The sequence below is a fragment of the Tachypleus tridentatus genome, chromosome 9 (assembly GCF_004210375.1).
Source record: "Tachypleus tridentatus isolate NWPU-2018 chromosome 9, ASM421037v1, whole genome shotgun sequence".
Classification (NCBI taxonomy): Eukaryota; Metazoa; Arthropoda; class Merostomata; order Xiphosura; family Limulidae; genus Tachypleus; species Tachypleus tridentatus.
In genome coordinates this window covers 35763378-35787120 of record NC_134833.1, presented here as the reverse complement: position 1 = coordinate 35787120, position 23743 = coordinate 35763378, and the positions used below count along the sequence as shown (strand labels likewise).

General features: G+C 33.5%; 1 protein-coding gene across 1 annotated transcript; it reads left to right on the top strand.

Annotated features, from left to right (window-relative positions):
• Positions 1-1124: 1124 nt before the first annotated feature.
• TfIIEbeta (transcription factor IIEbeta) lies at positions 1125-23743 on the top strand. The gene is made up of 8 exons (XM_076453746.1): positions 1125-1260; positions 3833-4006; positions 5290-5372; positions 13736-13843; positions 14853-15038; positions 16805-16901; positions 20783-20898; positions 22806-23743. The coding sequence occupies exons 2-8, from the start codon at positions 3853-3855 to the stop codon at positions 22908-22910; spliced, it is 849 nt and encodes a 282-aa protein (XP_076309861.1). The 5' UTR covers positions 1125-1260; positions 3833-3852; the 3' UTR covers positions 22911-23743.

The window sequence follows — 23743 nt, the reverse complement described above, 5'->3', positions numbered from 1 at the left end:
ACTAATGTAAAACATATCAATTTAACTATTTCATATATATATTCTAACTTTGAATGTGCCAGAGCACTTTTCGTCATATTTTTAGAGTTATCTTGGTGTTCTAGGCTTAAATTGTTAAACCGTATTATATTAGGGTCATTATTATGACTTGCAGTTTCCTCTGGCTAACATTTAAATTACAACATTAAATTCTGCGGACATACAACGCTAAAAACAGGATTTCGATACCTATAGATGGCAGAACATAAATAGGATATAGTGTAGTTTTGTGATTTTCTTACTCTAAGAAAAAATATTTTGACTCAGCAATAAACACCTTGATGCAGCCTTGACTTTTTTCCAGCCTACTGAGTAAATATAGTCAAATACATCACATTTGTCACTGTATATCGACAATATTAGTTAAACTGAATGTATACAACATTGAAAATACTTGTAATTGGTAAGTAATGACATTACGATCGGTAATAGAGGCCATTTTGAGTAGATTGTTTTGTTCTTGTTTGTTTTTTGAATTTCGTACAAAGCTACTCGAGGACTATCTGTGCTAGCCGTCCCTAATTTAGCAGTGTAAGACTAGAGGGAAGGCAGCTAGTTACCACCACCCACCGGAAAATCTTGGGCTACTCTTTTACCAACGAATAGTGGGATTGACTGTGACATTATAACGCCCCCACGGCTGGGAGGGCGAGCATGTTTGGCGCGACGGGGATGCGAACCCGTGATCCTCGGATTAAGAGTTGCACGCCTTAACACGCTTGGCCATGTCGGGCCCCGTTTTGAGTAGACCCTGAGGTAACCTCTTGCTTTAACCCATCACTTTTGTCTTGGAAGACGTAGGGTTTTTTTCAAAGTATTTAAAAAAAAAGTGTGTCTTATAAGGCGTAAAATACGGTAACAACATACAAACAAACGTCATTTAAAATATAGCTAACAACAATGTTTTCAGGTTACGTGAACAGTTACTGTTATGGTGTAAATTATTGTAATTAAGTCAGTGAAGTGTAATTGTTATTAATTTTATATTAGCTGTTTGCAATTAAGAATTAGTATAAGGATTAACAAAATATCATCTACCGCCATTTATATATTTTTACTTGAAATAAATTTACTCAGAAAAACTGGCGAATCTGTGATAACTAATACCAGGGTGCGTAAGAAAGTCAGTGGATTCGTTGGAATAGTGTTTATTGTATAAGAAACACTGAGGTTAAGTGAAAATAATAATTTTAGTCTGATAATAATTCTTTGATATTAAAGGTATGCTATGTGTGTCTTTTATACTATTTAGATATATATCATATACAGAATTTTGTTGTGAACTAGTATGTGTTAATCTTTGTATAACATGTGAAACCATACTTTATATATTTATAACATTAACAAGAGTATTTTATGTTTAAAATATTTGAAGTTCAAGTCAGTTCAACTTTAAGTACTTGATACAGTAACAAGTTGATTCTACTGGTACTAGTCACTATTGGGTTTGATATCGTAGGTGTGTGGCACTAAATAGTTACAAACATTAATTAAATCAATCTACATTTTCAAACATACAGTATTACTATCACTAGAATGATCTAACTTATCACTACTACTACTACTAGTACTACAAGTTGCAATTTACATTTACAAGAAATACGAGTAATACTAATAGTAATAGTACTAGAAGGCTTGCCATTACTTGTAATAGTATTCGTACTATGCTTAACCAATAACCTACAGTTACAGGTAGGGTTAATTTAATTACTAATAAGCAGATTAGACTGAAAATGACAATAAACTTGTCTGCAAAAGTTGCCAACTTAATGCTAACAGTAATACTACATTCGTACAGGCAAAGCCTTACCTGATGAACAAAATGTAATTACTTTGTGAATGACATTACTTATCAAAATTGCAGCAATTATTGAATTACTGATATACGTTTGTTCAGTAGGTTTGTTAACTGTTCAAAAATGTGTGAACTACACAAGTGGTGACAACATATTACTCAGACTTTGAATAAGCTGATTGTAATTTACATAGATATTTGAATGAAATACAGGGTAAAAGTTGTGATAGCTGTAGCAGAAGAAATAATGTAATAATCTAAATATGACATCTTTAAAAAGTAAGGATTGGTGAATGAAAATATTTATTAATCATGAAGGTGTGGTAAATATCAAAGAAGTTGTTTTATTTGCACAATCTGTCGTCAGCATTAAAAAGGATGTGCTACACATTTTATAATAAACTAATCAACAATAAACATGAAACATTTCTACTTAAACTGTGAGTTAGGTGCACCACAATCTATTTAGATAATTGTTAGACTTAACTCAAATTCCAGTCCTTAGATCTGCCTTACATGTATTTATTTACTTATTTGTAAAGTCAAAAGTTCTTGATATTAGTTGTAGTATTTTGAACTTGCTAAGTGTTTGAATTCTAAATAATAATGAATATTTGTTACTTAATCATGTAAAAGGATTTTTTGTAGTAGCATTTAACAAATGCACACATTTGAAACACTGGAAACAGCAAACACTGATTTTAATTACTTTGTGTTAGCAGATTTGCAGCTCAACAATTGTAAACTTAATTGTGTGCAACTATATTCTGTGTGTAAACAATGTAATATTTTTCACATGTTCACTCAAAATATCCCAACTAGCTGTGTCTACTGTAAAGTTCAAACTGTGTATTGGGTAATGGGAAACAAAATTGTAAGCAAATTCAGTTTTCAAATTTTGAGGTAAAGCATAGCTATAGAAATTTATAGTTTTGATAAGTTTCTTTACATGTGTTTCATTTGCAAGAATCTACAAGTAGACCTTCAAAACATTTGTGTGTTTTGCATTAATATTGTACAATATTGAGTGAACATTTTATTTGTGTGAGTGACTATCTTTATGCTCTCATTCTATGTTACCCACTTGAGTGGCTATATTTATACTCTCATTCCATGTTACCCACTTCAACATTCTTATTTTATGGACATGCTTCAAACAATTTATTTCAAAACATCTTTTTTTCTTTTAGGTGAACAGAACTTGTTTCCTGTTATTACAGATTTATTTTTAATAACATGTTTATTCTTTCTTCTATTAACAGTATTAGTTAGAATGTGCAAAACATATCACAATTTAATTAATTTTACTTACAGTGGAGTTTAGTTGGTATTGTTAAGTATCATATGTTTAGTGCTACCTCAAATATTGTAAACTGGTCAAATGTTGTGGAATGTTATTGGGACCACAGCCAAAAATATTAACAGTTAGTGTACCCAACTGATAAAATAATACATTCTAATTTTTACAAGTAAAAATGCAGGAAACTGCACCTAGTTAGCTATTTTTGTCAGGTTGATTTTTAATTTTGTTCTAATTAGGTAGCTTTTGCTGATTATTTAGATAGTTGTATGATAAAAAATCACAAATTAATTTCAATCTTTTGATTACTTTTGTGACAGTTGGATTTAATCATAGTTTTGATTAATTGATAATTGGAATAATTGAAAATAGTAATAACCAGAAACACTAACTTTGATCAGTTGATTAAATTGCCCATATACACTTATAAGGATGTGTTATAGTTCAGATAATAAGTTCTTTGTGTGAACAAACATGTTTGTATCATAAGAATTCAATTGATTTAGGTTTTCATAATCACATCAATACTGTAAAAGTCATCACATAAACATTTTCTGTGATTGATGAGTGCGTAGTGTAAGTATTGAACATTTTTCACTGTTCAATAAATAGTTAGTTTCAAACAAAACAAACTTATTGCTAATATTATCTGACATCAAGAAAGCTAATAATATTAATTTGTTTCTTTTTTGGTGTAGAGGTTGGAAAAATTACAATCATGGATCCTGCACTCTTGAAAGAGAGAGAAGCTTTCAAGAAGAGAGCCATTGCTACTCCTGTCGTGGAGAACAAAAAAAGAGAAATGCCACCTTCAGGTTCACAACCACCTTCAAAGAAAAAGTCAAAACAATCTTCTAGTTCTAAGCCAAGAAGTTTGTATATTTGTCAACAAAGTTTATTGAAGTCATTTGAAAACTTCTTTACCAAAATAATCTGCATAAAACATTTTTATTCAGAAAATATTCTAGTATTATGACAATGCATAAGAATGTTAGAAATAACCAGTATTTAACAAAAGTGTGTATGTATATATGGGTGTCCTTTTTACAACTGATGAACTGTGAACTGCTTGTTGTTAAATCTGGTATATATTCACTGAGTATATTGGGGAGGTGCATAGTTTGGGTCTGACCACATACAAAATTCTTGACTGATTAAATTTTGATGGTTGTGTGTCAAGGGTCACTGGGACATAGCTACTCTATCCCAATCTTGTGGACATGTGTTACATCATCAAATTGGGATGGACTAAATATACTACATTAATGGGAGTATTAGTTATCATAAACACAATTTGCACTTTTTTTAAAATTTTATCCATTTTTCCTCCTTTTGAAAAATAAATTGTGTTTATAGTTTTTCAATCATTGATCAGTCTCTAAAGCCTTCCAAACAGTATGCTGTTGCTGTTGCTAGTGGTAGGGAAGTATAATTTTAGTTTATGTGTACAGAAATATCAAATACAAGTCTAAAATGGTTATATTTTCATTATGCTGGTTAGATCACATTTGTAATATTGTGCTTCTGCTCCTTATGTTAGGAAAGCCACTGAGTTATTGGAAAGGGTTCAGTAAAGAGCAACTGGGATGGAAGAGTTATCATATAAGGGGAGGCTGAAATCTCTGAAATTTTCTTTTCAAAGTGAAGAGTTCTGGGGGGGGGGCTGATTGCAATGTTTAAAATTGTAAAGGAAATTGATAGTGTTCATGCATCATCCTTTTCCATATTTAACAGTGAAAGAAATAAGACTAGTGGATACAAATTTACATTTTGACAGGATAGGAGTTATCTTCAGCTAAGACAGTTTCATTTTTTCATTGGCGCAGTTGTCCTTTTGAATAAGTTGTCTTTGGATGTTGTGGAGGCAGTAAATTTAAGTGAGTTTAATAAAAAATTTGATAAGTAAATGAATGGTAAGGGGCAGCTTTAATTTTTTTTTAATTATTTTAATTTAGTGTAGAAGATGGAATAACTGAGATGAACCAAATAGGTCCTATGTTGTATCATGAATGTTATGTTATAAATAAAGAATTTTGTCACCAACACTAATGAAAGTAATAAGCCATTTAGACAGTTTATGTTGGATTGTGATGTAAATATGTGACATTTCTGTCCTTCCAAAGAATTTATATTGTTGTGTTTTTGTATTTTTAAGCTGATGCTGTTACTTACAAAACTGCATCGGGAACCTCGCAGTATAATTTCAGTGTTTTGGCAAAGATTGTGAAACACATGAAGGTGAGTGTTGGTAAACTAGAACAATTGATACAGAGAATCCTTTTATATTCTGGTTTATTGTTCTTATAGGTTTTTAGCAGTAATAATATGTTCAATACTTAATTTCAGGGTATTCATATGGAAAGTAAAGCATGTTTTGAATATTGTGAAATTATTGATTGAAAGACATCAGATTGTTTTCCTGCAGACCAGTTCAGTACAACTTGGATGTTGGTATATGATGTTTCATCCTGGTACTGGCTTATTTATTCTAAGGTGAAAAATGAATTGCTTTCTGTACTTCTACTGTCAGGGGAGTCAGGTTTGTTGTGATAAAATATCAGACTCTTAATGACATGCATTTCTAACTTCATCAGTTCCATTACACTTACAAAGTACCATGTTTGTAGATCTGTTCACAAATATATTAGAATTATCAGCTTCTGTACTGAGGTTAAACAATGTAAGAAATAGTGTTGAAGTTTTTATCTACATGATGATTTGAAAAGCAAAGATTTATAGCTTAATTTTGCTTATAATTTATTATGTGTGTTTTTGATCAGTCATTTAATGTATCATTGGGTATATCCCAAAGTTTTAAAGCCAAAAATCATTTTGTTTTAAAAGCGTGTGTTTGTAATGATATTTTCTAAGAATGTAGGCCATGTTCTTAATTTCAGGCCAATTGATGTAGATTTTATCAGTTTCTCTAAATTCAATAGAGTGTATAGAAACTTTTTATTTAAGAATTACTGTGTGTTGGTTCACCAATGATTTGGTTTGATAATGCAAGTTCCAATACAGTACTTTCCTCCACTCACAAGATCAGTTATTCTTGTTCAATGCTGCTTTCTATATGCAAAATATTTTATTACACATGCTCCTGTTGGAATCAAATGATTCCAAAATGTGTCACTTCTCCACCAGTAGCAGCATTGTACACTTGTGATGCATGTGACTCCCTCTTTGCATTTGTATCAAACTATCACTTCTTGTTTGACATTGCTTGCATTCAGGTGTCTTTGTTTTTCATCTTGTTTAGAGTTTTAGAGTCAATTTGTTCTTGAAGTGGTTAAATTTAACATACTCAGTTTACCTTTTTTGAAATAATTCATGTTCAATTACCCTAACTCAAGTTGCATTTACTTCTTACTTCAACTACTTTGGCCACTTGACAGAACATGAACTGTAAAGTTGATGTTGCAACTTAGGCATCTCACATTTGACAGGTGCTTAACCACAGGCTTCAGGATTATCATCATTGTTTACTTGCATGGAAATTGAATGTTATACAGATCAACCTTTATCTTCAGATGCTGCCCCATTTCTTCCTAGACATGTGGAACATTGGCAGGCAGATAAGGACTCTGGTTATCTGTTTACATCACCTGAATATGCCATGCCTTCCCATATTTTTCCTGAGGATTATTTTTTGGTTTTCTTTGGTTATTGTGGACTTCATTTCTCAGGACTGTGATGTTTTATCCTTCCTCATATATCTTATGACCAGTGTCTTTCATTGCAACATGAATATACTCCTCATCCTTGTTTGGTTTTTCCACCCATCTCCCAACATTTAGGTTCATGCTGAACAATCTCCTGCTTCTGTCTTCCCTTACAACTCTTTTTCAGTGCATTTCCATAATCCATCTCTTGTCTAAAGCTCTTCACAGCAATCTTGAGGGATTTTCTGAGAACATCCTCTCCCTTCTTACCTCCACATTAGTTCATTTGTTGTCTTCAGCTCTGGCTTTGAAAATGTGGTTTATCTGTAGTTGGGACCTTTTAAGTTGTGATGTTATCTTATCTTTAACCTATTTACCTACAGTTTATCATTAAGATTTGTGTATAGCTCTGTTTTTAAGGTGTTTTGTCTTTGATATGTTCCCAGAGTCCTTGGAATCTTGGATGGCATCTGTCTGGAAACAATCTACCCCTTTACATCTGGTAGCCCATTTATCTAAGTCGAGCTAAGTTTGGCACTAATTTCAGTTTCCCATCCTTCCCCTTCCCAGCTCTTATCCATTCTTACTCCATTGTTTTTCTTGAAGGTGCACAATATGCCACCAACATGTTTTGTCTGATGGACTTGAAATTCTATTTCTTGCCCTATCTCCCTTGTCCCACGTACCTGTTTTCTTTCTTTTTCCTCAGGATTCTATGACTTACCAGTGTTTATCAGAAACAGTACAGGACCTCCTCACCCCACAGGCTATCGAACCCATTCTATATCATCCACCAAGGGTTTACTCTTGTCTGTTTCTGGTTCCATGTTGACATTCTAGAGCTCTTTACAGTCCATCAGGCTTTGGATTACTTTTTCCCATTGCCAGACATTGTCTGGTAATGATTCATTCTGGCACTTCAACTGTGGTGGCTTATATCAATCATCAAGGAGTCACCTGATTGAAATACCTCTGTTTATATAAATTGGATCTCCTGTATTAGGCCCACAATTGTTTAATTGCATGTCACATCCTGAGTGCTTTAAACCTAATGGTGAATTGTCTTTCCCACCCCAACAAGATTTACCCGTTGGTGTGGTCCTTTCATCCTCTTTTTTTCAGATCTTTTTGGCAGTCTTTTTTCCTTACCTTGATGCATTTACCACCACTCTCCATCACCAGTTACTGCTCATTTAGAATGGAGTACTTTAACCTCAGGCATTTGCTACAGATGCTATCAGCCCAGATTGGCCATACAAATTCCTATATGTTTATCTTCCTAGCTGATTGCTCTGTTGGGTAGTTTCATTAATCCATGCTATTTCAGGCTGCATCCTTCTGATTACTTCCAACTGACTATTTACTCCAACTACAATTATTCTCTCCTGTAACAAATCACTTATTACCCAACTTCCTTTGTCAACCCAAATTACCAGTTCTGTATCCTGCACTTCACATCTTCTGTCTTCATGCCTGGATTTTCTCCACTTCTTGGTGAAGAAGTTTCGTTTTCTCCTTAGTGTAGCTTTTGTTTGGCTCAATCCATCCATCCTTCTTCTATTGAAGTGCCCCTCTGTGTGGATTCCTGTACGTGGTAAGGGGACCTCCCAGGGAAGGTTCTGTTCTTTCAGCTTACCTCCTCTGGGATCTAATCATCCACCCACGTGTTTGCCGTGCATGGCAACCCATGAAGAGGAGGAGAAATCCTGGTGGTTGAGGGGTCCAACCCCAACACACCACTTTGACCTTGAATTCCTGTAGACGGACAGTCTTGGGGTGGCCCCCTTGGGTCAATCAGCTGGTCCACTCGGGCTAGGGTCAACCAAGTACCAGTGTTGGATGTTCTCAACAGGTGTTGTGGACATTATGTCTGATGCTGGTGTTTGGGTATAGTGCTCATGAAACCCTGGCATTGCTGCAGTGTCCTTGTTTGACATTGTAGTGCATCCCCTCATAGGGCTCCATGGTGGGTGGGGTCTGTGGGCACCAAAATTTCCCTTTCTTTATTATGGATACTCCAATTAAAAATCTTAATAAAATAGTGAAAAACAGTCTATAGGTAAACAACCACATCTTGAACATTCTGAGCAGCAATTTTCACCATCTGTACTACCTGTTGTACCTCATTTTCTTATATTGCACTCACTTTCAGACAAACCTTTAGGGCAAATGTCTCCTTTTTTCATTCAGAAGGGACTAGAGGAACTTGCTGGCTTTCCAAAGTCAGTGGAAAAGTTTTGATCTGGTGACATATCGGTGGAAACATCCACATCTGAACACAGTGAACTCCTGTTGCATTCAAAGGCTATTGTGGATATATCTATAGAGGTTACACTTCATGCTACTTTGAATTCATCACAAGGAAGTATTGTTGAGAAGGATTTGACGAACATCCCAGAGTCTGAGATCCTCGCTGGTTTCTCCACCCAAGGAGTTTCTGCAGCAAGACATATCTCCATTAGCAAAGATGGAATTATAGTGCCAACCAATGTCCTCATTCTGACATTTACAACACCACGTCCACCTGCCATCATCAAGGCAGGTTATCTTAATTGCAGAGTATGTCCATACATTCTAAACCCTCTCCGATGTTTCCAGTGTTAACGGTTCGGTCACTCTAAGACGTCATGTCGTGGTTCCTTGGAGTGTGCTCATTGCAGTGGCAAGGACCATGATGCCTATGAGTGTGAAATGGACCCTCATTGCTTCGATTGCAATGGCTCTCATCCATCTTACTTTTGTTCTTTCCCTGAATGGTTGGAAGAAAAAGAGATGCAGTATTTGAAAACAATTCATAACATTACTTATCCTGAGGCTCGAAAATTGCTGTCCAACACCTCATGGATGTTTGCTGCTGCATTTTGTTCCACAGCTACTGTGGGAGTGCAGACAAATCTCTTTGTGCCTCCTAAAGAATTGTTCTTCAAACAAATGAAAAAGCCTTTTGACCTTCATGGTTAAAAAAGTTGATGAATCAACTTTGACACCTATTTCTGTCTCTTATATACATTCCACCAAATCCCAAGATCCACATCCTTTGGTTGCAGGTACAGGCATTTCCTTGGATCCATCTTCCTCTCTCACCCCAAGATGCAAAACAATCATTCGTTCATGTCCTCAGTCTCTGGAATCCCCTTCCAACAGCAAAGACCTGCCCAATCAACCCAGGGCAGGATTCATGGAGGTCAATAGACCTCCCTCGAATAAGTTAAGTAACGAAAAAAAAAGACGTGGTCATAAACAGAAGGGATCTCTGCCCAATTTGCCTACATGTAAATAAAAATGGCCACCCTGATCCAATAGAACTGTTGAGCTTTACAATCTAATCTAGATGGCATCAAAACACTGATTGCTTCCTACTATCCTGCTTGTCTCTCCTTACAGAAAACGTTTTTGAAACCTGCCGATACAGTCATCTTTCGGTGATTTTCTTTATACAGAAATGACAGGCTGTGTGATGGACAAGTGCATGGAGGGGTGGCACTGTTGGTTTATCAGCATGTGCCCACCCTGTCTTTGCCACTCAACACACCCTTGGAGGCCATGTTTTCTTGGGTCATGCTATCACTGTTTGTTATCTCTCTGTCACTTGGAGAGGCATATGATCAATCAGACCTTGATGCTCTCAATGAACAATTGTCATCTCCCTTTTTCATGCTGGGGGACTTCAATGGACATCATCCTCCTTGGGGAAGTGCTGGTATTGATAGGAGGGGTCATTCTGTAGAGCATATGCTCTCTAATCACAACCTTTCTCTTTTCAATACTGGTTCTTCTACTTATTTCCATGTGCCTAGTCAGTTCTTTACTGCAATTCATCTCTCAATTTGCTCCCCTTCATTATTTTCCCATTTTTCATGGAGGGTTGACAATAATCCACAAGGCAATGATCATTTTCCTATAATCTTGAGAGAGACTGGCTGTGGTCATTGCCACCCGACCTGCATGCCCTGGTGGAAGTTGGATCAGGCAAACTGGCCTTCTTTCACTGCTTTCACAGAACTTGATCCTGCCATTGTCTGTAAGCCATCAATAGATGACTGTGTGGCAGCAGTAACTGTAGAGGTATGGCATTTTGCAAGACCTCCATATGTATAGGTTACTTGGTCACCTGGGGTTGTGTTTTCCTTCCTCGATGGGCCATGCTTTTTCAGACCAGAAGGTCTGCCATTGTTCCTTTTGGCCTTCATATCCAGGCACAGTTAGATGAATTGGGTCTGTCCTTGGATAATATTACAGTATCCACTGGTCAACCCATCCTACCATGGCTTCTTACAGTCCCCAGTTGGGACTTATCTTTAAGTCATCTGAGAAAAGTAGACACTCCTGATTGGAAATACTGTCTGCTATTTGCTGAACATCTTTTGAACCATCCTTCCATTCCTATTTATACAGATGGTTCAAAATCAGGTGACTGAGTGGGCTTTGCCATGGTTTGTTGTGGTTCAGTGGTTGCATGCAGAATCCCCTCTACAGCTTCTGCGTTCACTGCTGAACTGTATGCCATTTCTCTTGCCCTGGATCACATAAAAGCTAAGCAGTACTCGAACTGCATGATTTATACTGACTCACTTAGTTCTCTACTGGCCCTGGAATCATTTCATGTTGGTTCACACCCTGTTCTCGCCAATATTCAAAACTGACTGGCCCATTTATCTTTAACATCTACTTCTATCCAGTTTTTCTGGATACTGAGCCACCTTGGTATTCGTGGGAAGGAGCTCCCTGACACTGCAGCTAAGTCTATCTGCTCTGGCATTATCACCGCTGTGCCTGTCCCATACATGGACTATGGTCCTGTATTCAAGGCTCGGCTCCATGCCAGCTGGCAGTCGACTTGGAGTGAGCAACTCCAACACAAGCTTTTCCAAATAAAACCCTATATTGAACTTTGGCCGTTTTGTTCCTGTAAGGATCGGAAAGAGGAAGTTGTTCAAACTAGACTACGCACTGGTCACAGTTTTTTAACTCATCATTTTCTTTTATCTGGAACTGATGCACCAATGTAGTTTCTGTGACACTCAGATCACAATAAGCCACATTTTACTTTCTTGTCATTGTTATGATTCATAATGACTGCACCATTTTAAGCATGTTCTGTCACAAGGTTTGTCCACAACATTAGATAGTTTTATTGGTGATGGTGACACTGTCCACCTTGGTAGTATTTTTAGTTTTTTTAAAGGCCATTAATCTTTTTAATGCCATTTAAGTTTTTAATGTATACTTTACACCCTTTTAATTGGCTCCCTTTTAAGAATCATAGTTCATTTAGTTCAATTTGAAATTAAAAACTGACTGTAACATTAAGTAAGTCAAAACCAGGACAAAAGGCCAACTTCAGGTGACTGGAAGTGGTTTTTATACTTTTGTTATTCTTCCTAGCGAGTAATGGTTATTACAGTCATGCTACAGAAAGTCCTTTACACCCTGATTAACTGTAGTTTTTCTCTTGACATTGTAGACCAGATGTAAACATTGGTTTTATGCTATTTATTTATTTTTTAACTTTGTTTTGTTTTACCTTAATTTCCTTTTATAAATTTTACTGAATTTACTTTTACCTTTTTACCAGACGTTTGGCACAGATAGCCTAGCTGCTTTGTGTCATTAAACACTAAATCAACCAACCAACCAACTATTGAAGTGTATTGGTGAGAATGGAAGATCTTTTACACATGGGCCCAAGCTCAGAGATTTTCTGCTTCTTGTTCTACTGTTACTGGTGTTTCAAGTCTTTTATGAGGTTTTTCAGTTGGGGATATTCAATCTCCTTGATTTCAGGTCATTGGACAGCTTTAGCCCATGCTTTTGTCTTTTCTGTTGCTGTAGGGTTCTTTTCTCATCTGTTTTTATCATGTTAATCTATTCCTTTTACATTTGTTTACCTCTTTGGTGACTTTTTCTGGATTGAGATATTAATGTGATTGCATGTTTCCTTACTTTACCTTCATTCAAACAAACTTCCTTGTGTTATTTGTTTCACCTTTCTCTTAAGGCATCCTTCTCTTATTAGCCTGTAATTGTTGGCAGTCTGAGTTGTTCGTCATTAATGTTACATGCACATTTTACCACTATACCTATCTTCTCCTTTATCAGGATTGTTCCTTCTTTCGAAAATCCTTGGTGGCTTGTGAGAATAGCTCCTCCTTTTTGCATTTCCCTTCTTTCTATTTCTAATTCCATCCCTGTTCTGATCCTATGCATTTTTTCATTGCAATATTGCCCACATGGTTTTTTTCCATGGTTCTTGTTCCCATCTGTTTATCCTGTAGTAATCTTCTTCATCCAGCATCTCTCGACTTTTATTCTCACCAATTGGGCTCACCAATTGATCCACTTGACTTATTTCTTCTTGTTCCTTTCTCACCATACTTTGTTTTGCATTACCTTTCATCAAATGTAACACCTTACCTTTTCCCTCATTTCTTGTCTTCATTTACCTTGTTTTTCCCTTGTACTGATTACATCTCCTAATCAGTGTGAAATTCTAGTTACTCTTGTAAATGGAGGTAAGTACAGTATCAGAAGCTATAATTTTTTTTATACTGCAAATGTATTTTTGATAGGTGCTTTCATCCTCTTGCATTTTCTATCCTTTCTTCTCACACACTTCTGGCACTTCTGTCATCTGCTAAAGTTATAGTTTGGTAGAGGCACATAGAGTCACATGTGTCATGTGAATGTGCTATGCTTCTTTTGGTGGACAAGTGATGTGTAGTAGTTTGCATAAGAGACATGTTGGAATCATTTAATTCCATTAGAGAGGGGAGTGCAGATGGCTTGTGGCATGTGTAATGAAAGGTTTGCATATAGAGGGCAGCAACGAACAAGAAAAGCTGATGTTGTGAGTGGAAATACCTTTTCAGTGTGGAAGAATTATAACATTGGTGAAGGATAGTGAAAGTACTGAGAATGAACTTGTTTTGAACATTACAGCAACGGCACTTGGATGGTGACACAGAACCACTAACACTTGAAGAGTTATTGGATGAAACTAACCAGTTAGGAATTGGATCAAGACAACGTCATTGGCTTACTACAGAGGTTGTTTATATTGTAGTTGTTTTATTCTGTTCAAATATGGCTTATGTGAATATTGTTTGGGATGGATTAATTTGTTTGGGATGTATTTGATTTATTTTATCATTTGAGCTCTAAGTTATTGCTATGTAAATTTTATTCAGTGAAAATAACTGTTAACAGTATGTGATTTTATATCAGTAATAACTAAATGACTTATTGTTATCACCCTTCTCACATTTTGCATTGATAATAATAGCTTAAGGTGTAACCTGTTTTTGATTGCATTTATAAACTTCAGATGAACACCTTGTGGATCCATCAGTGAGAAATTGTACTTCAGATACAATGATTTTGCAAAATTTCTTTGTAGTGTCAAAATCATTTTATTTAAAAATAAATACTAAGATTTTCAATATGAACTTAATTTAGTTTCAAATGAAAATAAAAAAAATGTTTTGGAAAGTTAAAATTTAAGTGTGTGTATGTGTGCATCTTTCTTAAGAAACTTGAAAACATACATACCTTAAACATGCATTTTCATACATTCAGTGAGATCATATATAATGTTAAATTCTTTTACTAGGTTTTAAGGGGGAAGAGAGATCATTTACTTATGTCTGTGATTAAAAGTCATTATAGATTAATAGCATTTAAGGAAAGTAGAGGTATTCTGTAAGTTGTTAAAAACTTTTTTGCTATTGTCTCTGTTAAAACATTTTGAAATAACAGATTTTACTCATGTAGATTTTTATCCAAACATTTAGTCATGCTAAATAGTCATTGAAATGGATTATTTGTATCATTGGTTGACTATTAAACGTTTCAAGCTCTTTCTTTAATTTGAAAACATTTATGAGAAAATGAACATATTGTAAGCTGTTTGCATGTAATTTAAAACACCCTTAACAATTAAAATTAAAAGGTTTTCATACATCCAATGGTCATTGACTTGCAAGACAGCAATTTTCATAGAATTTCATATATATTAAACTTAATCTGATTTTTTATTATAAAATTTTCTAAAATGTAGGCTCTAGTAAACAATCCCAAGATTCAGACAACCTCTGATGGCCACTACATTTTCAAACCAGTTTACAACATTAAAGATAGGAAGTCATTACTGCGACTGTTAGATAAGCATGACCAACGAGGGATTGGTGGAATACTACTGGAAGATGTTCAAGAGTCATTACCGAATGCAGACAAAATCTTAAAGGTGCACAATGTTTGTGAAACTTGCACTTTACTTAATTTGGACTTTAATTTTTGATATTGTAGTGAAGGTGGAATCTAAGAGCTTTATTATTTTATGGTTTTAGAATACTAGCTATCTCCTTGCATGATATGAATTGGCTCATCCAGGTATTTTAATAAATATCACCATACCTTAAGACTGCAGTTTTCTTAATGTTGTAGATAATAATATGGTTAGATTTAGGTTTTACCCGAAGAGGCATATATGTTATAAGTCACTGTCCAGTGGATAAATCTGAATTTTTGGTTGGATACTGGTAGTAACCACAACTGAAAATGTACCTTCAATTGTCCACAAATGGGTGAACTTTGTTACACTGAGATTAATCATTCTCTCTCTGTGTTAAAATCCAATTTAAAAAAAATATGAAATCACAGTTTAACACCGGACTTCTCAAAATAACAAAGCTGGTAAATGTCATATTTCATTACTGACTCCTGTTTTATGGTGCATGTTATAGCAGTTGAACCAGTTAGAATAAATTGGTATTGTGTCTTCTCTTTTTCTGTATTTAGTTATTTATAAAAATCATGATAATTCTGTTGCTAACACATTTTTAGAGGGATGCAGTTTTTCTATATGCAGTCTACAGTGTTTCCTGCCAGTCAGATGATTGTCTCAGATAACTAAGATAATTTTTTGTATAAAATACCATATTTTAATTGTTTTTAGTCTGATTTATTTCATGTCAACATATTAAAAATGGCCAAATTCAAGTTAGCAGTAAGAGCAATTTTATTTTGATATTTTCATTTGTTGGTCCACATCCGTCTTAACCAAATGTTGTGCACAAACTGTCCAAAAAACACAAGTAGAATATTGAACTAAAGTGTTTGTTAAGTGTTCCATTTTACTTGCATTGTTTGGACAGTTTGTTTTAATACATACTGAATTAAGAAAAAACAAGAGATAAAATGTATTTCAAGTATTGCTATATAAAACCTAGGACCTGCCATGCAAATTTAAACTACTGTTTACATCCATACTGTACATATGATACCATTATTAAAGTTACCTTTATCTTGATGATTATGATTTAAATTTCAACCTCTTCAAATCCCACTTTGCAGTAAGTTTGCAGGAACCACAAGGTTTTACTTACATATTCTACAAATTGAACAGCTATCTTTTTTGCTGTTTCTTTTCATGTCTTTAAACCAAAATGCAACCAAACTGATGATTTTATCCTCTTGTTTAGAGAAAATTGCTACCATAATTGTTTTCAGTCATGTTGAGTCATGTTACTATTCTTTCCAGTAGTTATCTGTAATTTAAAAATGCCCATTGATACAATTGTCATGAATATTTGTAATTGTTCTATATTGTATATTTAAAATATCATTCCTATTCTGTAAAGTCCTTTATTTCCCAATTTTAACATTAAATCATGTTATCTATGACCCTTGGGGGGTGAGAGGTGCAATGTTAGACACAGGTAACAGTTACACTGATATTCTGAAAATATATATAGTGTACAAAAATCTAATTAAAAAATAGATGCAAAGTTTTGTGTGTTTAGATGAGGTATTTGAGTTAATCATTGATTTGATGCTGCATAAAGCCATATTTATTTAAACAATCAAATTTATGGTGCTATGAATCAAGATTTATTTAAATAACCACTTAACTTTATTAAGAAATACTTGAAACATAAATAAAAATTGTTTTACTTCCACAGTTTAACTTTTAAATCTTTCTCACCTCTCAAGTGTTGCTTCTTTCTCTAGAACCTTGGAGACAGTGTTATTTTTGTTATTCGCCCAAATGACAAGAAGAAAGTATTGTTTTATAATGACAAAAGCATACAATTTACAGTGGATGAAGGTTAGTCATAATAACTTATTTTTATAAAAATAAATTATTGAGAATTTTGTTTTAATCAAATAACTACATGTTATGTAATTGCATTGAACCATAAGTGTGGTATATATCATGATTTCCAGTTTGCTCCTAAAGAAGAAAGGCTAAACTTTTGTCATGTTTTATCAAGACCTTACATGTATTTCGAAATGAATATCATTGTGTTTATGTTCACTTAAACTCCTGTTAACTCTATCTACACGGGCTTGATCCCAGCAACTGATGTTATAAACATTTTATGCTTGTTATAGTTTTCATGCCATAGTCATGTTGTACTATTTAAATTAGTAAGCATATCTTTACTGTATTTTACATATTACCAGTAAACAGTATAAGGCTACAGTGCACAGAGTATCAAATTTTTAAATTAAGTTTTAAGATTTCTTAAGTAATGTTTTTTCATTCCTATTTCTGAAATTTGGCGATCTAACGTGTAAAGTTGTTATCATTTTAAGATTATAAATATTTTTGTGTAAGAAAATTTTCAAATTGTATATGTAAAATATTTATAACCTCCAGATAATTATCAGATTTTTTATTAAAATAAATTTTACATTTTGTGTTATTTTCACTACTCCATCTTTTTACGGGTTGGGTCGATTTGACCAACCTTGTAATCATCATAAAAAGTTAAGAAATAAATATAAATTATTCCTTTTTTGTTCTAGAATGACTACAGTTTATGGGATGAAAACACAAATGTTATGTCTACATGGCTTAAATCTCATAACATTATACATCTGCATATATTTATTATAGTGAACTTTCAGCCATTGCTGGCTAACATCACACAAATTACAATGACTTAGTGCATATGTATTTATGTTAACATATCTATGAATATAAAACTGGCCTTTACAAAGTGACCTGCCTTAGTTGTGGTTTAGTATTTTGTAAAATACAGTAAAAATTCAGTTATGTTACATTGTATATGTATATACGAGGGCTGTTCAAAAAATACGCGGACTGTTTGAATTGCGCGGCTCCAGTTGGTTCCAGGGGAATCCGCTTGGTGTTGCTAGGTTTGCACAGATCAGCTGATTATGACGCCTTTTTTCGATTGCAGATATCTTCATTTGTGTATTAGCTACGCGGTTTTAAGTGAAGTGCGATTTTTTCATTTGGTGGATTTCAGAATGAATGACCTGAAGGAGCAACGACTTGCTGTGAAATTTTGTGTTAAACTTGGAAAATCTGCGACTGAAACTTTTGCTATGCTTAACACGGCTTACGGTGATGTTGCTATAAAGCGTACGGCATGTTTCAAGTGGCATGAACGTTTTAAGGATAGTCGACAGTCCATTGAAGATGATGAGCGTCCTGGACGTCCTTCCATGTCAACTGATGACCCACACGTCGACAAAATCAACACCCTGGTGCGGGCAAATTGACGTCTGACTGTCAGGGAGCTTGCTGAAGAGTGTGGGATATCAGTTGGATCTTGTTACGAGATTTTGACCGAAACATTGAAGATGCACTGCGTTGCTGCGAAATTCAGTCCTCAGAACTCGTGAGTTTTTGGCCAAACACTCGATCACTGTTCTTCCCCACCCCCCTACTCACCTGACCTTGCTCCTTGCGATTGTTTCTTGTTCCCCAAACTCAAAAGAAGATTTGAGACGATTCCCGAGATTAAGGCAAATGCGACGAAGGAGCTGGAGGACATTACAAAAGAAGCGTACCAGGACTGTTTCAACAAGTGGAAACACCGTTGGGATAAGTGTGTGTGTTGGGGAGGAGAGTACTTTGAAGGGTTCCCAGACTTGTAACTTCTAAATAAAGTACATTTTGTTTTATGACGTCAGTCCGCGTATTTTTTGAACAGCCCTCGTACATTATCACTATTTACAAATAAGTTTTAAACTAATTTTTCTTGAAACATAGAACAATAAATAAAGAAGTATAGCAAACAATTATCATTTCTAGTTATGAACTTTGTACTTATTTATTGTTTGCTTGAGGTTGCTAACATTCTGAACTTTCAGTTTATACATGTCATTTGGTGAAGTATGTATACATACACAGGTATTTTCAAAAATTGAAGAAGTTGGCTTTGATTGTTTCAATTAATATATCAATGTTGGTAATATGAGTATTCAATTTATAAAAAACTATAGAATATGTCTTTGGATATAACAAACATGTAAATTACATCTTTGTTGCATTCAGTATATCATGTGACACACAAAAATTGATATTTAAGATTTTATTTTAATACGTACTTTTCAATTAAGAAATTAACTAATATGTAATACCAAAATTGGAATTATAACCTACAATCTGATACCAAACATATTAACATAAATTCATAATATAGTAGTTCAATACAGATTTGAATCAGTCAACAAATGAGATTGTGTAGCTTTTGACCTGTGACCCGTGTTGGTAGGGTTAACACCTTTGACTCTTTTCATACAAAGTTGATTCATGTGACCAACCTTGTAACCACAAATTAATCATAAGAGTTTCTGTGCTGTAACTTTTAATAGTGCACGTGTATCTTCACATTTTCACACAAAAAATTGAATTTTTAAATAAACATTTTTATTAAAAATTTGTATGTTAATATGTAGTGTTAAGAGTGTTGACTGCTCCAAAATCTGACATGATTTCAGTAAACATTTAAAGTATTTTTGGATACAAAAGATTGGATTTTTAATTAAATTATTTTTTTATTTTTAACTGTACTTTGGAGAGGATCAGTAAATAAATAAGGGGGAAAGTCAAAGAGAATGTTCCCTCCTTTCCTACAACGGTGTGTCTGCAGACTTATAAAGCAAGGAAATTGGATTTTGATATGTGGTGGGCATAGCACAGATAGCCCATAGTGTAGCTTTGTGTTTAACTTCAAACAAAATCCAAGGAACAAATGTCATGATTCTCACATTAGGAGAGATTGAAAATTTTAAATGTTTTTTTTATTAAATGAAGAAATTAAAACTTGTTTTAAAATTTGAGTTATCAATTAAGTTTTGGTTCCAAGGTTATTCATAGACATTGATAATAAGTAGTTTAATTAAATTTTGAATGAAACTATACGGATGAAAGTTGTGACATGCACACTTTGACCTACCTGTAGTGAAAGGTTAAACTTGTTTCACATTAATTATAATAATATTAATGCTTAATTGTTTCCTTTGGGAATTTAAAGCATAATAGCAAACCTCTGATAAACTTCTGAATTACTTGTATTTTAAAGCATCTGGAGATGGGGCTTTATAACTTAACTTCTTCTAGCTTTATATACACTCTTTAGAATGTCTATACAGCTTGTACTGAAGTGTGGTTCTTTGTTTTAACCTGTCACATGGCATAACCTTCATCATCCATTCTTTGATTTCCACATGTTTGTCATTAATTATTTCTATTGTAAGAGCCAGAAATGCATACCCATACTTTTATAAACATTGTGTTGATGTGGCACTCTGTGATTGGTTGCATATCAGTAAATCCACAGTGTAAATTATTTGATGACAACCATTTACTGTGATAAATGCAAATAGTACAGGATTGCTCCTCTATATTGTATGAGAAAGAACTGCACAAGAGTCCTATCACAGTAAATTATTTCATGACAGTTATTTACTGTTATAATACTCTAGCACAGTTCTTTCTCATACAATATAGGAGGAGAAGCAATCCAGTAATATTTGCATTTTATACCAGTTTTATTCACTATATCCATAACTGCCCCCCAATACTGTACTTATTGTTACAACCTTTTTCAGTACTTATTTCATGTTTTCTAATTATTCTTCACACAACTAAATCTTATCTCTTTTTTAAGCACTCGTTCTAAGGTGCATATAATACCACTGTATTTTTAGTTTCATTTCTATTTACAGAATTTCAAAAGTTGTGGAGAAGTGTAGCAGTTGATGGAATTGATGAGCAGAAAATTGAAGATTACTTGCAAAAACAAGGAATAACATCCATGCAAGATATAGGTGTTAAGAAAATAGTGAGTTTATTTCATAACTTCACAATAAGTGAAAACAAAGAAATGGTTCTATTTGGTTTTTTTTCTCCAGATTAAGTGTAATAAAGTATTTCTCTGCAGATTGTTCTTCTTTACATTTAACTAGTATGTATTTTTTTCCTTGAACATTAATTCTACCACGATATCTGTTTCTTTTTATCATAAGAAAATTATTTAACATTTGTTTTATAATATATTAAATAAACTGATATACACACAGCCACTAGAATTTTATTTTGTGTTTAGAAAGTTGTATATGTTATAGTTACATATTTAGAGTTGTGGGCCTCATTTATACCCTTGATGTCATTCAATGTAATTATATTGTTGAGATTATTTGTGATTCTTACATAGAAATAAACAGTGTGTGGCTAACTGCACTTATGAAAATGTTAAATATATAAAAGCATATAACTTAATATGCCATTTTATGTAAATAGTGCAGTCATTTTTGTAGATAAGATTATGCAAAAAAATTGTAACTGAATTTTTATTTTAACACAGCTCTTGCTGATCAATGAACTGATCCACATCATACTATAATGAAACTTTTGCTTATATGATACTGGAGAAATTTTTTTATTACATGATGTGCAATCCCCAACTTCATGAAATTTTTGTCCTGTGTGCATGTAGATGTTCAGTAGGGGTCACAATTTTCCCATTTCTTCTCTGTTTTCCATTTTCATGGCACAAACATAACATCACATACATCACATGCAAATTTGGTGTGCTTGTGCCATGGGTAATTGGCTAATGTAAATAAATTGGTGACAAACTGAAAGCAGTAAACATTTTACAATATTTAACTTTCCCTTATGAAAATAAAACTTCAATGTTTATGTATGTAATAACATGCATATCTTAGCATTAAAAAAAATCTGTTTAAGAAATCCATTACTTGATCAGAAATTTTTGTTAAGGACAAAGATGAACAAAGCTTGTAGGTTTGTAATATCAGACTAATAGAAAATATTATTTTGCATTAGTTTGAATAATTTGCACTTTTATAACGTTATTTAAAAATATTACATGTATTTTAGTTAAATCTTAAATTTAATTTATTTTTGCATTTCTAAACTAGTTAAGCTTAGAATTTTACACTTATTGTGCAAGCTAAATGATTGAGACACAGAAAAGTTCTAATAATGTAAAAAAAAAAACAGCTCTGTTTTTGTAGAAGTATTTTGATCTGCACTGAACAACAAAACAGCTTGTTAAGATAAAACAAGTAATACTGAAAATATTCTGGCTTTAATTGTAAATCAAATCAGGTTTAAGAACATATCAGTTTTACTTCTTTGCCAGCCGGTATACATCATTTCTTACTGAACTTGGTTGTTTGATCACATGCATTGTCTGTGGCATTACATGATAAACTAAGATATTTTTAAAAGATCTGCTTTAATTGTGCATTTAATCATTTTAAAATCTTAGTACAGTAACTATTTAAGAAAACTATGGCAATTACAGTAAAGAAGAAAAAAGATAAATGTTGGCACTGTTGATTTCTGACACAAGCATTCATTAATGTTTTCTAGTCTGAAGACAATAAGTCGCTGGCATAAGGAAAAAAAAATAATCCTTACGTTTACATCGTGGTATGCATGGGCGCTGGTGAAGCATTAAGTCCTGTATATATTACTACCAAAAAGAATACCATTATTTTATATGACTAATAAGATACTGGCATGTTAACTTTACTCTGTAAAATGGTTATTTGTTACTACATTAAGGATATACCAAAAGGAAAATTGGTTGATTAGTAGTTAATGAACTCTTTTTGTTAAAATGAGAACCAAAAGACTGCAGTGGTTTTACTTTTATCATTGATTTCTGTAATGAATATCCTTTATCTTTTTTATCCTCTTATTTTTTTCTTTACTTAGAATCCAATCCAGAAAAGGAAAAAGCCAAGTTCTAAAAAACTCAGAAACTTCAAGAAACATAATGAACATATGGGTGACATTCTACAAGAGTACACAGACACATAGCCCTATCTGTTTGTTGTTACATTTTTAGAAAAATGAAACAAAATAACTATTGTTGAATGCTCTTGAGGAATGATAATTAAGAAAGAGAAAAAAATACAGCATCTTGTGGAGTACATAAAGTAAATTATAGTTATATAATGATGTATCGACTGGATGTTTACTCCTGAAAGGATGTATGGCCTGCACATGCTCCTCTATTTCTCAAACAGATTTCTTTCTTTAAATATATAAATCCCATGTGTCATAGAAATTTTGAAATAAATAGGTAAACGTTGTTTTGAGAAGGGTATAATGTTAAGTTTAGTTAGCATATGATAAGGAAAATATTTGTAATTTAATTTAAATATTTTAATTGATTGAGCTGTTAGAAAAGTTGACTCAGATGTACAACACATTTGTTAAAATAATTGCACTTGGAAAGAACTGTCATTTACAGTCTTGATTTTTCCTTGTCTTATTTGTATGAAATACGTAAAGTAACTTCACAATGTGTTGATTGTTGAATTTTGGAATAAATGTGTATTTTTAAGACATTTTTATATCAGTGATTGTTAAGTAAGGTGTCTTCTTTTGATGCAAAACCATACTTCTGTGATTTTGTGCTTACCACATATTGAATTAAAATTAAAAAGATTAAAATGTGATATATTTTCCAAACAAAAGAACAGTTTGTTTGAGTGAACATTTTGTCCTGAGAGCTTCACTGTGTAAAGTATGTAGACTCATAAACATTGTTTGTGTAGAGCTGTGTAGTTTGTATTCGTACTAGCCCTTGTGTAACCATAGTGACAAAACTTTGCCTTATAAAACTTTTATTTTAATCTTGAGTAAAA